We start from the raw sequence: 17,333 nt of genomic DNA, 5'->3' as shown, positions 1-17,333 counted from the left end.
CCTTTCACCCAATCGGTGCTTTAAACGGGGGAAAGGCAAGCCCCGCCCACGTGCCAGAGCCCCGCCCACACGTCACTCACCTGCTTCATGTAGGCGTAGCACATGGTCTCGGCCACGCGCTTGCCCTCGTCGTAGCACGCTCGGGGCCCGATGGGGTTCACGTGGCCCCAATACTCCTCGCTCTGGGGGTGCACTTCTGGGTCTGCCAGGGAAGGAAAAACTGAGGTTACTACCCAAGGGTCTGGAGGGATCCCCAACCCTGGTCATGGAGAGCCGCAGGGTCTGGTGAGGTCCCCAGCCCTGGCCCTGGAGAACCACAGGGTCTGCTGGGGTCCCCAGCCCAGGTCCTGGAGAGCTCCTGGTCCTGGTCCTGGTCCTGGAGAACCACAGGGTCTGCTGGGGTCCCCAGCCCTGGCCCAGGCCCTGGAGAGCCACAGGGTCTGGTGGGGTCCCCAGCCCTGGTCCTGGAGAGCCACAGGGTCTGCTGGGGTCCCCCACCCTGGTCATGGAGAGCCACAGGATTTTCATTTTCATTTCAATCAAACAAAATTAGGATGGATGTCAATTCACCACGTAGCACGCTACTTTCATTTAATCATTGAGTACCGAGTAGCAATCCAAACAACAACGCCGCCAAAACCCGTGGCTCACAGGGACCAGGGCTGTGGAGCACTGCTACAGCCCAAAAATCTGGGTCATTCCCCCTGTCCCAGTGTCCCTGCCCCCCCCCCCCCCCCGGCAACAGCACGCACCTGAGCATCTGAGCTCCGCCCCCACAGCACACACCTGAGAGGGCCATGACTGATTGGTGGGCAAAGGGGTGGCTGCCCCGGGGGATTGTGGGAGGGAGCTGGCCTGGATCCATGTTTTATTAATAGCATGTTGTGTCAGCACACACAGCAGGAGCGGGGAGCGGGGAGCCTAATCAGGTCCCCCAGGGACACCGCGCCGTCCCAGAGAAAGGCGTTCATTACCCATAACCCTCAGGGGTGCCAGCGCATCCGCCAGAGCCGGCCAGTGACTGAGTGGGCGAGTTACGGAAGAGCGAAAATGACTGAGCAAGGACAGAGAGAGAGAGAGAGAGAGAGGGGAAGAGGCAGAAAAAGAGGAAATAGAGAGAAAGAGGAAAGGATTACAGTGAGTTAGTGAGTTAGCAAAGCAGAAAAAGTGGGAAAAAAAAGGACTAAGGATGGAGTGAGAGAGAGTAAGAGAGACAGAGAGAGGTAGAGAGGCTCTTCGCTCGAGAGCTGTTTCAGCCAATCACAGCCAAAAAAGGAAAAACGGCATTTTATCTTCGTTGCGTCCTGATTCACCATTCACCACTGGGGAGGGGAGCAGCAGGTCCAGATTCCTGATCAAACTGACCACAGCTGCTCCTCTCTGACCAGCATTACACACAGAAATACACAAACTACACAACTGCAGCTTCTCTCTGACCAGCATTACATACAGAAATACACAAACTACACAACTGCAGCTTCTCTCTGACCAGCATTACATACAGAAATACACAAACTACACAACTGCAGCTTCTCTCTGACCAGCATTACATACAGAAATACACAAACTACACAATGAGTTCACTGTGACTAGATTAAGTACAGAAGACAAAGAGTAAACTCAGCTCACTGCCAGCAACATCACAGAAAAAAAAACAAACTGCACTTTCCCTCTGCCGATTACATACACTGGGAAGACTCAATTCTACAAACTGCAGCTGTCTCTCTGACCAGCATTACATACAGAAATACACAAACTACACAACTGCAGCTTCTCTCTGACCAGCATTACATACAGAAATACACAAACTACACAACTGCAGCTTCTCTCTGACCAGCATTACATACAGAAATACACAAACTACACAACTGCAGCTTCTCTCTGACCAACGGTACATACAGAATTACACAAATTACACTGTGATAAATAGTGGGCATTATGGGTGAAATATGAACTAGGAAAAAAAAAAACCCCATAACTCACATTCCCTTTTACCCTGGGGCTTTCTAATGTGTGTGTGCGTGTGTGTGTGTGTGTGTACGCACGCGTGCTTGTGTTTACGTACGCAATCTCAGGGAATACAGGAAATGGAATTTCTTTCAAAAGTACACTAGAACGATCTTATCTTCGTACGCACAGGACGGCATTCTGGGATATGACGGGCGCTCGCTCTTACCGCCGTACACCTCCGACGTGGACGCCAGCAGCAGACGGGCACCGACTCGCTTGGCCAACCCTGGGGAGGGAGAGAGAGAGAGAGAGAGAGAAGACGTCAGGCCGACGTTCAATCCATTCGTCCCAAACTTCGACGAACAAGCAAACGCAACACGTTCTTCACAAACTCAATTTGGCGTGTTGGATTTAGTAAAAGCCAAACCTGTTAAACTGTGTTTGTGAAGGGAAAAGAAAGCACAAATTTTCCTGTAGCTGTCATAGTCAAGGACACATTTTCATTAAATCCAGCCTATGAGAAATGCACCCATTCAGACAGGCATGAGCAATCAAACCCCATCACGCACCCCTGATCAGGAGCAATCAACTGATTTATTCATCACGTCTGGGGAGAAGCAGACAGGACTACAGAACCCAACATGGAGGGGTCCACCACTGCAGGAAGAAAGGCACTTCCACCCCCCCCCCCCTCCCCCCACCACACTCACTGGGAGCAGCCATGCGGGGTATAAACTCTCCACGTCTACGAGCTTCCGATGCAAAACGGGAAACGCAAACCCAGCGTGATTCCGGATGTAAATTTTTTTTTTCCGAGGCTGAAAACAGCGGGACTGACGCGGCGTTCAGACGGACAGCGCTCGAGGACTGGCTAACGGAACGAGCTCGCCCCCCCCCCCCCCCCCCCGCGTTCAAAACCAGCGCAGCGGCAGCGCGCTACAGCACCGCCGCTTCCCTCTAATTGCCATAAGCGTGCAGCCGGGGGATGGAGGCTCTACGGGTGGCAGAAGCAGGGGCATTAGCCTTCTCCAGAGGCTCTGAGCGATTACCCCCGACTAAGAGAAAAAGAACATGTCCGCTCTTACACAGCCAGCCAGCCAGTTTTTATTTTTTAAGGAACGTGCTGGAACAGACAAGCCCGACGGCAACGGCAGGGTGCAGGTGGCTATTTTTAGCCTGGAAATGGGAGCGATTGACCTATGAGAAACTAGAAATACCGCCTCGCGGTTGTATGCCTCCGCCAACCAGTAGCCAGTGCTCTGTTTTTCGCGGTGATGTATACAAAATGTCATCACTTCATTTTATCCTATTAGACATTTATATGAAACTTATAATAATAATTAGCGTATGAATTCTTGAGTTATGGCCAAAAACGTGTTTTGTGAGGTCACACTGACCTTGACCTTTGACCACCAAAATCTAATCAGGTCATCCTTGAGTCCAAGCGGACGTGTGTGCCAAATGTGGAGAAATTCCCTCAAGGCGTTCCTGAGACATCGCGTTCACAAGAATTGGGACGGACAGACGGACTATCCTAAAACATAATGCCTCCGGCCACGGCTGTGCCCGCGACGTCTGGCAGACCACGCGCTGACGTCAGGATGTGACCCGCCGCTGACCCTCGACCCGTTCCCTCAGAGCGGAGAGCGCAGGCACGCCCGCCACGGCCGTGTCTGAGCTTAAAGCCGCATCACCCCCACAGTGAGACACACGTATCCCTCCGCTCTACCTCTCTCTGTGCTTAAAGCCGCATCACCCCCACAGTGAGACACACGTATCCCTCCGCTCTACCTCTCTCTGTGCTTAAAGCCACATCTCCCCCACAGTGAGACACACGTATCCCTCCGCTCTACCTCTCTCTGTGCTTAAAGCCACATCTCCCCCACAGTGAGACAAACGTATCCCTCCGCTCTACCTCTCTGTGTGCTTAAAGCCACATCTCCCCCACAGTGAGACAAACGTATCCCTCCGCTCTACCACTCTCTGTGCTTAAAGCCGCATCACCCCCACAGTGAGACACACGTATCCCTCCGCTCTACCACTCTCTGTGCTTAAAGCCGCATCACCCCCACAGTGAGACACACGTATCCCTCCGCTCTACCTCTCTCTGTGCTTAAAGCCACATCACCCCCACAGTGAGACACACGTATCCCTCCGCTCTACCTCTCTCTCTGTGCTTAAAGCCGCATCACACCCACAGTGAGACACACGTATCCCTCCGCTCTACCTCTCTCTGTGCTTAAAGCCGCATCTCCCCCACAGTGAGACAAACGTATCCCTCCGCTCTACCTCTCTGTGTGCTTAAAGCCGCATCTCCCCCACAGTGAGACACACGTATCCCTCCGCTCTACCTCTCTCTGTGCTTAAAGCCACATCACCCCCACAGTGAGCCACACGTATCCCTCCGCTCTACCTCTCTCTGTGCCTAAAGCCACATCACCCCCACAGTGAGACACACGTATCCCTCCGCTCTACCTCTCTCTCTGTGCTTAAAGCCGCATCACACCCACAGTGAGACACACGTATCCCTCCGCTCTACCTCTCTCTGTGCTTAAAGCCGCATCACACCCACAGTGAGACACACGTATCCCTCCGCTCTACCTCTCTTTCTGTGCTTAAAGCCGCATCTCCCCCACAGTGAGACACACGTATCCCTCCGCTCTACCTCTCTGTGTGCTTAAAGCCGCATCACACCCACAGTGAGACACACGTATCCCTCCGCTCTACCTCTCTCTGTGCTTAAAGCCGCATCTCCCCCACAGTGAGACACACGTATCCCTCCGCTCTACCTCTCTCTGTGCTTAAAGCCACATCACCCCCACAGTGAGCCACACGTATCCCTCCGCTCTACCTCTCTCTGTGCCTAAAGCCACATCACCCCCACAGTGAGACACACGTATCCCTCCGCTCTACCTCTCTCCTGTGCTTAAGCCGCATCACACCCACAGTGAGACACACGTATCCCTCCGCTCTACCTCTCTCTGTGCTTAAAGCCGCATCACACCCACAGTGAGACACACGTATCCCTCCGCTCTACCTCTCTTTCTGTGCTTAAAGCCGCATCTCCCCCACAGTGAGCCACAGTGCCGCCCGCCAGACTGCCCTTGCGTGTGGATAAGTGCGCTTGAGAGAGTAATTAGTGTCGGCCAATCGAAGCGCTGATAAAAATGCGCAGTCACAGTCTGCTCTCCACGCTGAAGCACGCGGGAGAGCTGTCACCGGGTCCCGCCGCCACCGCCGCCGCCACCGCCAAACCGCCACCTTCGCCCGGCGCGCCAAATTCACCCACGCTGCTCTGCAGCATCGATATCTCTCAGCGAAAAAAAATGTATACCATGCCCGCATGATCTAAACATGCACACAAGCACGTTCTGTTCTCTGTTTTATATGAATAGTGGTGTTTGATCAAACAGATCGGTTAGGCATTATTATGAGAACTGACATACACACGATGCAGAGGCCTATAGAGAGCTCGCCCAGGGGGTATCAATCCTTTCCGTACCAAATAGAGGACAGGAAGGGAACTTTACAATCTATGCAATTACCTGTACTCTCAGGGGACAGGGCAGCTAATAGATGTCTAATTGTTATAGCAGGGAGCAGTTATAAACTTATCCAACTGTAATTGCAAGGGACATCAATGTAATCATCGAACCGGAATCACAGGAGACAGTGATGTAATTAACTAATAACTGTAATCACAGGGGACAGTGATGTCATTATTTAACTGTAATCACAGGGGACAGTGATGTCATTATTTAACTGTAATCACAGGAGACAGTGATGTCATTATTTAACTGTAATCACAGGAGACAGTGATGTCATTATTTAACTGTAATCACAGGAGACAGTGATGTCATTATTTAACTGTAATCACAGGAGACAGTGATGTCATTATCTAACTGTAATCACAGGAGACAGTGATGTAATTATCTAACTGTAATCACAGGAGACAGTGATGTCATTATCTAACTGTAATCACAGGAGACAGTGATGTAATTATCTAACTGTAATCACAGGAGACAGTGATGTAATTATTTAACTGTATCAAATCACGAAATCACGGAGACAGTGATGTCATTATCTAACTGTAATCACAGGGACAGTGATGTAATTATCTAACTGTAATCACAGGAGACAGTGATGTAATTATCTAACTGTAATCACAGGAGACAGTGATGTAATTATTTAACTGTAATCACAGGAGACAGTGATGTAATTATCTAACTGTAATCACAGGAGACAGAGAGCTCCATAATTTGTGAAACAAAAATATTTTTTCTTGATTTGGCTCTCTACTCCTCAATTTTGAATTTGTAATTAAACAATTCACATGTGGTTAAAGTGCACATTCTCATTGTTTTTTTAAGGGCATCTGTACAAGTTGGTTTCACTGTGTACAAATTTCCATACTTTTTACACGGTCCCCCCTGTCAGAGAACCATAACGTTTGTGACATACTAATGTTACGTATTGAAATCCATATTCAATCTATTCTATATTCGCTGGAGACCGTACTGTTGATATTTAGCCACATTCACAGGACACACTGATACGCAGTTACGATCACAAACTGCAGCGCTGACGGACTCTGGTCTGGCGTGTTCCGGAGCGGGCCGGGAGCTACACACACAGGCTCGTGTTTCTCAGTGGGCAGCCGACGCAGACGCGCGCAGGTCTGAATGCAGATGAGACCACTGGCGCTCCCGCCTCTCTGCTGTTGCCATAGAGACGCGCGCGCTGGCCACCCCCCCCCCCTCCCCTGCGCTGGATAAGCCCCTGGACTTCGCGGCTCTGACTGTACGTTCAGGCTCAAGCCCGCCGCTCGCTGGGCTACAGAACGCCAGCCGCACGCCGCGCTTTCCTGAAACCGACGCATTTTCCCCCCCCTTTCGCCGCGGCACCAGGCAGGAAAATGAGCTCATACACACTTTACACACGTTCCCCTGAAGTAAGAACAGCAAGACGCTCGGAACACAGGAAACTGAACTACGACAACGCTGCAGAGGGGAAGAGAGGGAGAATTAGAGGAGAGGGGTGAAGCAACATTCATAAGAATGGGGCGTAAATCCAAAATCCAGACTGGGCGGAGTTAGCGGGGGTCCCGTGTAGGGGGGGGTGGGGAGTGGGCCTGGTGATGCCACTGCACAGCTAAAAACCTCTTCTCCTCAGTAAAATTTAAGATGATGATGACGGTGATTGTTATTATTACCTCTCATTGGGCCTCCTTCACGAAACATGCGTACAATCACATTTGATTGTGTGCAAGAGCGTTTCCACTAACAATTCAGTTTTCATCTTTTTTTTTTTTTCCCTTATCTGTATTTATTCATGGACGTTTCCTTGTGCATGAATTGCATGAACAGGATTGTGCATAAAAGTTACAATTAGTCAGCACTCATCATCTCATACTCCTGGGATACACAAAAAACAAAGGTCTGCGCGTGTCACGAATCCCATATTGGTTTTTCATAGGAACATTTTTTAAGAGCAAAAGTAAGATCAATTTAAGAAAAGTTTTGTGAATGAGGCCCAATGTTCTCATTTGCTTTACACTGCTTTGATCTTCTCGACCAGCGTGTGAAGAACAGCATGTGTTCTAGTGCCCCCCCCCCCGGCACGGGACGGGGGGCTGCTGACTCACCCAGCATGTTCAGCGTCCCGATGGTGTTGGTCTTCAGGGTCTTTATGGGGTTGTACATGTAATTCGGGGGAGAGGCGGGCGAGGCCAAGTGATAAATCTGATCCACTGTTGGGAAAATATAAAAATAAGTTAGTGAAACTGAACACACACATTTACACACAAACACACACACACACACACACACACATACACATGCATCCACACACGTGTACGCTCGCACACATGCACGCAAGCACGCACGCGCAGAAAATACCCATCATAACCAACTGCCACATTACAAAACCCAGAATTCCTCGAAGACGTACAGAGTTTCTGATTTTACTCGGCGAACAGAACAAAGTGATGCTGCTGACACAAGAGCACAGCCACTTCAATATTAATGTGAGCTATAATTGGTTGGTTTGTCACGAACCCTTTCATTTACAATTATCACGTCACAGGCTACAGCACAAACAATACAACCCCACGATACACTCAAAAGCCCATCACTCCCTCCTGAACACACACGATTGGTCATATCTCCAACGGCACCGTCCGCAGTGCTTTTGAAAGGCTCCGAGCCGCACAGTGTCTGGCCACCGTTCGGCAGCGCGGCTCACAGCAAAAGGACTTCTGTGAAAAACAGACAATTATCTGCCGTAGAGACAAAAAATAAAAAAATAAAATAAAAATCAGGAGACAGAAAGAAGGGTTGAAGAGGAATGCAATATGAAGCCTGAGAGAAAGCTGGAGCTGGACTAACGAGGAGAGCGTGTGTGTGTGTGTGTGTGTGTGTGTGTGGCGGTTGGCGGTGGCGGTGCGAAGCCATAGTTACGGAGTTCCGCGGCGCGTAGTCCCGCACGAAGCCCTTCAGAGAGCCGCGCGATTAGCAGGCCGGCGCGCGCCTCGCCTCGTCCAATCAGGAGAGCCGACCGACAGGCCGCCACTCGTTAGCCGGAGCGACCGTCGCGACTCGAGGGCGGTGCGCCAAACTTATTTATTTATTTACTTATTAACCTTCGTTTAACCAGGAAAAGTCTCACTGAGATTAAAAATCTCTTTTACCAGGGCGTCCTGGCCAAGACAAGGCAGCAGCGCAATCAACAGGGTTGCAGACATAACGACGTATAACAATTCGCAATAAATAAAAACGACACTCGATTAGCTCGAGGTTCGCATCGGACACGTACGCTTGTCAGAGCAAAGCAGCGGGCGTTAAAATGCAATGGAACCGACGCGGATGTGTTACGGTACAGCAGCTCAGTTTAGTCGCGTCCTGACAGGTTCGAGAAGCAAACGCACGAGTCGGGGGGGGGGGGGGGGGGGTCGTGAGTCATAAAAAAAAACAGGATATCCTCGTGTACCCTCATTTATCTTTTTTTACGAGAGGGGCCTGCCGTCCAGCGGCTGGCGTCGGTCCGAAGGCTCGCCGAGACACGCGTGTCCACCTCCAGGGACAACAAAACATTTCACAGAGGGGAAGTTCCCGAATGGAAGAAAACGTACAGCAAAGGCAAAGGATAAAAGGTCGCGCTTCAACTAAAATGACAGTTAGGGGAGCGCTGAAAAAACAAATAATCTAAGCCTGCTGCTCTCAAATGACAGAACAGCGAGTGCACAGCCAGAACAGCCAAGAAATGAAGTTACAAAAACTGGACTGTTCCATTGCACCTGTTTATTAGTTCAACGACAAGACTGTTGAGGGTAAATGGTAAATGGACTGCATTTATATAGCGCTTTTATCCAAAGCGCTTTACAGCTGATGCCTCTCATTCGCCAGAGCAGTTAGGGGTTAGGTGTCTTGCTCAAGGACACTTCGACATGCCCAGGGCGGGGTTTGAACCGGCAACCCTCCGACTGCCAGACAATCGGTCTTACCTCCTGAGCTATGTCGCCCTGGGGGTAAGAGGAGCAGAACCTCTTCGTCTCCTGTTCATCTCCTCCTCATATCTCCACCAGCAGCACATCCTGCTCTGATTGGCCCAGACCAGCTGCCCTCCACCAGGACAAATGAGAGGCCCGGACCCTTCCGTTCCACTATACAGACCCGTCTCTTATTCATTTATTATATTTATCCACAAAAGTTTATACACGTCTCTAAATTTGTAATGCTGCACAAGAACCAAAACAACAGCAGCGGGAGCCACAACATTAATGACACAAATAACAAAGCTATTCAGAGTACAGGCGGTGAGCACACGCCAGCACATACAGCAACGATCATTCAGTGTAAAACAGAAGTCAATTGTTTATACAGTTAAAGCATAGGCTTCAAAACGAAATAAACATAGCGTGGCTATTACGGAAATATAGTCTACATCTAAAATAAATTAGAGGGAATTCAGTGACTGCACAATGTAGAGAGCTGCTTCATTGTTCCCTAGGTGATGGGTACTGAGCCCCCCCCCGTTCCTAGTGATGTACTGAGAGAGCCCCCCCCCCCCCCCAGTGAGGCCAATCGCTCCAGGAAGGTTAAACAAACTCAGCAGGTTCCAATGAGCCCGGTGACACCTGGATATACGGCAGGCCTGTGGGTTAGACACCGAAGGCTGAGGTCATGACCTCTTTCACACAGCGCTCGGTCAACAGCTCCACACATTGCACACCTCTAACTGAGGAGACGTGACGCGCTTTCATCGGAAAAACCCAAACGGAGGGGTACGTGGTAGAAGCGCTAAGTGTCGTGTTAATTAACCCAGAACCCGGGAGCGGTAAATCTGACCTTTCACCTCAGGCACAAAGAGCAAACTGACTCCCACCTGGCTTCTCTAATAAAGCATCACGCCTTCAGCCCTGGACGATTTCTTCAGCTGTTTGAAGCGGAGGTGAAAAGGGCAAAGGTCAGCGCTCACGTTTTAGCTGATTTCTTGCCTGCAGCGATGTGGGGGGAGGGGGAAAAAAAAGAAGCAAAAGTTGCTTTCTGCTTCCTAACAGAGCCAGAAACAGCAAAACGCCAAGCAGATCCAGCAGAGTCTAGACTGCAGTTCGCGTTCGCATTTTCCGAGCCACACGCTTTCCTGATCGATGAGAGGACGGCAGACTAAACGTAAAAACCGAAAGCAAAATGACAGGATAAAAAAAATAAAATAAAAAATAATTTTAAAAAAAAACAGCTTTAACAAGGACAAACCAAAGGCCGGCATTGTACAACCGTACAGTGACCACACAGGCTGAACCTCAAGGCCTCAGGTGGAATCCAGACCGTGACCGTAACGACTGCGAGCGGCAGCTCCACAGGACGACACGCGATTGGCTACCGCGTCGCCCAGGGAACGGCAGGGTTCCGTCCCATAGGGCTCCACACGCGTCGCTAAGCAGCGCTCCCCGCAGACTGCAGTCAAAGCCGCGTATGACAGGAGCGTTTGGGAGGAGAACCGCGGTCGCTCACACCAAACCGGCAGACGGCTTTCCGCACGCACGCGGCTGAGGCGGCAGACAATCGGCCAATCCAAATTCGTAAAAGAAAGTAAGAGGGAACTTAAGGAACGGCACAGTGGGACACTGGTTTTTTTCTGTTTTAAAACTCCAACTCAGTTCAAAGCGCTGAAATACTTGAGAAATTCTATTAAAATTTAAAAGGAGGAAGGAGTGAATGCAAATCTCCATCTCACGTTCGTCCTCCATCCAGAAAGGCTATCAAGCGATTCGTTTTATTTCAGCCTCAAAATGAAAGGAGATAGATGAAAAAGAATACTGGAGACATTCAAACTCTTTGAACCGGCAATCACTCACTGTCACTGTTTGTTGCCGGGTGACCCTGCGTCTCACAAATATGTGAATATCGCACGCGTCACAGACACAACCGTGCGTGAGATAAATGAATCACAGCACGCCGTGACTGATTTTTAAGGTTTGAATTTCAATACAGGTGGAAGAATATAAATGAGGAGCTTTTCCTTGAAGCACTAGGGCCTTGATTATTAAACACAAAAACGGACGCTGCAGCTTTTGCCAGAGTTATTCCAGAGAACCCAACCCAAACTCACCAGTAGGTTAAAGAGCAACCGTAAAACGGTGGTTAAATCCCCTGGCCTTTCAACAGTTTGCCAGTTGAAAGGGGGGCCTACTGTTGCGAGAGAATCAGGTGAGGTCCTGCAAGGTGCTTGATAGAGACCAGGTGAGGCCTTTTCAGGTGGAACAGGTGAAGCAAGACAAAGTGCACACTCCTAAGCAGTGGAAAAGTATCATTTCTAAGCAGTGAAAAAGTATCATTTCTAAGCAGTGGAAAAGTATCACTTCTAAGCAGTGAAAAAGTATCATTTCTAAGCAGTGGAAAAGTATCATTTCTAAGCAGTGAAAAAGTATCATTTCTAAGCAGTGGAAAAGTATCACTTCTAAGCAGTGAAAAAGTATCATTTCTAAGCAGTGGAAAAGTATCACTTCTAAGCAGTGAAAAAGTATCATTTCTAAGCAGTGAAAAAGTATCATTTCTAAGCAGTGAAAAAGTATCATTTCTAAGCAGTGAAAATACACTCTTGTGCAAACGCTGGGACAGGGAGGCATCATGGACACCAGGATGAGTGGAAGCCTCACGCTCAACTGCTGCCTGCTTTTAACCAATCATGCTGCTCTCCTAGGCAAGCAAACTTGTTTGATTGGTTCACATGAGCTGGTGATATATATGTACGCGCATAGCCATTACATTTCCACAACACCATCTCAGGGGGCCGGTGTTCCAGGTCACACCGCAATTAGTACTTCCTGTCAGTCGTTTGCACTTATTTTCGTAACAATATGGCAATAAGGGCTTTAGAGAGGTACGCATTCCCCCTCCCAATTTGGACATCCTGAGTGCGTGCGCGCACGCTGCCTCCTCTTTGTTAAGGGTTCTTCATTAAGCTTTTCATTTGTCTTCATGTTTCTCACCCACTGCTGTCTCTCTTTATTGAACGGCGGGCCGGGCCTCTTTGTCCACTCGCAGGCAGCAGAATTATTACGCTTTATCTGTGAATCAATGGCGGGTGAAGCTGCCCTCTTTCCTCCCCGGCCTCTCTTCGCTGCGGTAATTGCACCCGGCAGCGGCACTCCATTAAGTGGGTGTTTTTTCATGTTCCGGAGGCATTCACAGGCACTGGAACAGCTCTCCGCGCTCTCTGATTACGCGCCTCGGGGCCGGGAGCGACGGCGTGTTACAATGAGGCTGAGATGGAAGGCCCGGCGTCCCGGGGTAATTTTAAATCTGCTCCTCGCGGCGCTGGGATTGAAGAGCGCTGCTGCTCTCTGATTGCAGGAAGGCGCGCTCCGCGGGCTGCATTCGCAAGCGGTCTCTGGGCTACCGCGCTGCTCTGTGCCTCCGCGATACGAAACTTTTTTTTGTACGGTATTTTACGGCGGCCATCTTAGCAAGGTCTCCCTTCTAAAGGAAGGTTTTGAAGAAACTCCAGATTACACAAGAAAATAAAAAAATGTGATGGAGAATGTGATGATCTTCTGCCAGCTGAGTAAAATACATGAACTTGAAAGTAGCCAATCCGTGGTGTTTTCACACCCAGTTTGGCTGAGAGGCAGTGGAAACATGGCGTGTTGGGTGGTGCAGCCAGTTCACAGTCCACACAGAACACCCCCCCACTCTTAAAGAGCTACGTGTTGGGCGCCTACATTAAGTACAGTAAAACTTGCTGTTTATAAAGCAGCCTTCCTGTGTGTGGAGCAGAGCTCTAGACCCTGCCGCTCTGGACCCTGCTGCTCCAGACCCACCCTGCCACTCTGGACCCTGTCACTCTGGACCCTGCCGCTCTGGACCGTGTCGCTCTGGACCCTGCCGCTCTGGACCCTGCCACTCTGGACCCTGCCGCTCTGGACCCTGCCGCTCTGGACCCTGTCGCTCTGGACCCTGCCGCTCTGGACCGTGTCGCTCTGGACCCTGCCGCTCTGGACCCTGTCGCTCTGGACCCTGTCGCTCTGGACCCTGCTGCTCCAGACCTACCCTGCCGCTCTGGACCCTGCTGCTCCAGACCCACCCTGCCACTCTGGACCCTGCTGCTCTGGACCCTGCCACTCTGGACCCTGCTGCTCTGGACCCTGCCACTCTGGACCCTGCTGCTCTGGACCCTGCTGCTCTGGACCCTGTCGCTCTGGACCCTGCCACCCTGGACCCTGCCGCTCTGGACCCTGCTGCTCCAGACCCACCCTGCCGCCCTGGACCCTGCCGCTCTGGACCCTGCTGCTCTGGGCCCTGCCGCTCTGGGCCCTGTCGCTCTGGGCCCTGCCGCTCTGGACGCTGCCGCTCTGGACCCTGAAGCTCCAGACCCACTCTGCCACTCTGGACCCTGCTGCTCTGGACCCTGCTGCTCCAGACCCTGCCGCTCCAGACCCACCCTGCCACTCCAGACCCTGCCGGGGCTCACCTTCGATGTACAGCGGCTCCACCACGTCGTGGTTGATCAGCTCGAAGTTCTCGTGGCCGATCCAGTGCTCCACGTTGCGCTTGCGGCCCGTGAAGAAGTTGTCCACCACCGTCACCTCGTGCCCGTCCATCATCAGCTTGTCCGTCAGGTGGGAGCCCACAAACCCCGCCCCCCCGGTGATCTGGGCGGGGATAAAAGAGCGAGCAGGGAGAAACAAGCCAATGAGACGCAGGAGTCAGGCCACCTGAGGCCCGTACAGCACAGACCAATAGCATCAGCGCTACTGAAACTGCAGTGCCTGTGGACGCCACCGGGGGTACGCAGGCAGCATGGCAAAACCCTTCTGAATTTGGAGAGACAGCGTATTATATTTAATACACTGAAACAGCAGCATTATGTAAAGATGAGAACGCTAACATAAAGATAAAGCAATGTTCCCCCACTAAAGCTGTCGAAGGAATAGCCAACCACGGAAGAGCCTAATACTTCCCCAAATGAAACTAGCAAAGCCAGGTCAGCCATGCTTAGACACGGTCTTACTTGTTTTTTCAGATATCAGGTCAGCTGCGTCGACCACAGACCTGTTAATTATCTTGAAGTCAATAAAATTGTTCTTAAGGTGGAAATTACCCAGTATGCCCCCTGCTCACAGGCAGCCTCGAGAAACCCATCTGTAAATCTCGAGCCAAAAAATAAAACGTCAACTAGACACCGCCGGACAGCATCATAAAGACAAACCCTCCTGACCGAGGACGTGGGCGAGGAAGCACGTCCTGCTTGGTGGTGTGGGACATTACGAGCGGCTTTTCTGTCAACGTTCAAAAAATAAGCAGTCGTAAATAAAAACGTTCCGAGTTTCATTTCCAATTATGGCCTCTCCTTGAACAATTTTCACATTTTATTGCCACAAGTTTTGAGGGCAAGAAACTTTCACACATAAAAATTTCTTTTTTTTCTGGTCCACAACCTCCTCCACACTGCCAAGGAAAACACAATACAAATTAATTAATGAGGGACCAAAACAGAGAAACCCTAGAGGGGAAGTTTGGGGGGGGGGGGGGTGGGGGCAAGGACCCAGGTGCCCAAGCACCCACCCCTTTTGCCTGAAGTGCACAATGTGCCCCTTCGATTTCATAAATTAAATAAATAAATAATATTTGTATAATTATTACTGTTGCTGTCATTCATTTTCATTCATTTACTTTGGTAAAATATATTGTGTAGAATAACTGGGTGTCTTAAAACAGTTCTTCGAGGTTGGTGAGCCCTTTTCTCACTTTGAGCACCTGCCCCTCATCTTGGGCCGGCCCTAGAGAGGGCTCCATGCACCATGGGAAGCCCAAATTAGCAGAGGCACCAAATTGCCCCTTGCATGTGCAAACGATGGTTCACATGACTTCAGAGAGATAAAAGAAACTCAATGGCTTCTTCTCCTCTGTGAGATCTCTCAGTGAAGCAGTGGAGTTCAAAGCAAGACTGAACTGTGAAAGACTGAGGAGCTTTCAAAACAGAGCAGGGACAAGGCTGCAGGGAAGAGAGACTGGACCACAGCTGTGACTGGGCGTCCAAAAATGGGGGAGAGGAGAGAAAAGAAGATATTAAAAGGAGCAACCCTGTGGATCAGCAGCGTATGAACGACCCAAAGGCCCTCCTGTATTTGGGGTGAGGTGGAAGGGGGGGGGGGGGGGTCTCCCCTCTCTCACTGTTGGAACAACAAAGGAAAATGATGACTGCTGCGCTGGTCGGCGGGGGAAATGACAGACAGCTGAGATCTCGCACGCAGAACTGACACCATCAGCGTATTCACCCCGGGAGCGGGGGGGCGTTTGCAGGAGCAAAGGGTGGCTCTGCCCCCCCTCCTGTCTCCAGCACAATAGCGAAATCACCTCAGAGTCCTACAAGCGCAGCACAGCGTCGGCACGGCGTCGGCACAACGTCGGCACAGCGTCGGCACGGCGACGGCACAACGTCGGCACAGCGTTGGCACAGGTTCGGCACAGCGTCGGCACAACGCCGGGCCGCTCTGTCATTTCAATGCTAATTGAGCGTCTCCGCGTCGCGGGCGAAAGGCCGCGTAACGAGCTCCGTGAAACGACGGAAACGAGCGCACTTCTCCCCGCCAAGACCCTGATTTATTCATCTAAAATAAATGGAGATTAATTCAGTCCAGTAAATTAAGAATTGAAAAAAAAACGAAAAAAAAAAAAAAACCCACAGACACATGAAACATGAGGCTGCCATCGAGGGACCCCTAGGGCGTCTATCAAAAGCAAACTTATGAATGATCATTACAGAAATGAACAGATGCCAGCTTTCCTCCAGCACTCCCATTCAGAAATATTTCACTCCACAAAAGGAAATTTCACAGATGTGGACAAGGTCAGTGTTAATCCTCTAACGGCTCAATCGACACATTAAAAGTTATTGCCCGGGGCGTGTGAAAACGGGAGCCGTGTTCAGATTAAGGTGACGGGACCTCAGCCGGATGGGGATGCACGGTGGCCCATGTGACCTCCCTTAACACTCACCAAAATCCGCTTCCTGTCCTTCTCCGACAGGAACTTCACTGGAGGGTACTTCTGTGAAAGACTGGGAAAGAAAAACGTCTTCGTTAGTGGGGAAACACCAGGTATGAATACAGTCATTTATACAGTGAGCTCCAGAATGTTTGGGACAAAGACATATTTTTTCCTTGATTTGACTCTGCACCACAATGTTAGATTTGTAAACACAACAATTCACATGTTGGTTAAAGTGCAGATTCTCAGCTTTTATTAAAGGGGACTTTTATACATTTTGGTTTCACAATGCGGTACTTTTTACAACACTTTTTATACACTGTCCTTCCATATCAGGGCACCATAACGTTTGTGACAACCTGACTTCACAAGTGTTTCTTAGTCAGGTGTATTCAATTGCTTCCTTTGTGCAAGTATAAGGAAGCTTTCAGTATCTAGTCTCGATTCTAGGCTTTTTATTGCCTTCGGAGTATGTTATTGGCATCTGTCAAAATGGGGACATTCACATTTATTCATTTGGCAGACGCTTTTATCCAAAGGGACGTACAATAAGTGCATACCAAAGGTCACTGGAACAACTAAAAAACACAGGTCCTACAGTAAGCGTAGCATAGGTCAGAAAGACCTATAAGTCAAACTGGGAACCATGACTTCGAGCTACAACATTGTCCCCTTTCCTGTTACCGTGGTGATATTATCGGGGGAGGAGCTTGGGTATGGGACCTCAGTGAGGCAGACCAGACTCACCCCCCTCCCCCCCCCGCCTCTCCGCTCACAGGAAAACACGGTGTTCAGGAAGCCTGGCTTCACACTCCTCACGATCCACACAAACACAAGCAGGATAACCGCAGCTAAATCCCTCCCCCCGGGGATTCATCCCTCTCTTATTGTGGA

General features: G+C 50.3%; 1 protein-coding gene across 1 annotated transcript in view; it reads right to left on the bottom strand.

Moving 5' to 3' along the window:
- Nucleotides 1-17,333, bottom strand: part of uxs1 (UDP-glucuronate decarboxylase 1) — a 51,945-nt gene that overhangs the window by 21,515 nt on the left and 13,097 nt on the right. The window contains exons 5-9 of the mRNA XM_064309844.1: nucleotides 16,449-16,509; nucleotides 13,921-14,101; nucleotides 7,595-7,699; nucleotides 2,177-2,236; nucleotides 81-202 (exon numbers count right to left, since the gene is read on the bottom strand). Coding sequence (XP_064165914.1) covers nucleotides 81-202; nucleotides 2,177-2,236; nucleotides 7,595-7,699; nucleotides 13,921-14,101; nucleotides 16,449-16,509 — 529 coding nt within the window. The remainder of the gene's footprint in view (nucleotides 1-80; nucleotides 203-2,176; nucleotides 2,237-7,594; nucleotides 7,700-13,920; nucleotides 14,102-16,448; nucleotides 16,510-17,333) is intronic.

Source organism: Anguilla rostrata, chromosome 15 (assembly GCF_018555375.3).
Source record: "Anguilla rostrata isolate EN2019 chromosome 15, ASM1855537v3, whole genome shotgun sequence".
Taxonomy (NCBI): domain Eukaryota; kingdom Metazoa; phylum Chordata; class Actinopteri; order Anguilliformes; family Anguillidae; genus Anguilla; species Anguilla rostrata.
Note: the sequence above shows the minus strand (reverse complement) of the source record. Positions and strands in the feature narration are given on the sequence as shown.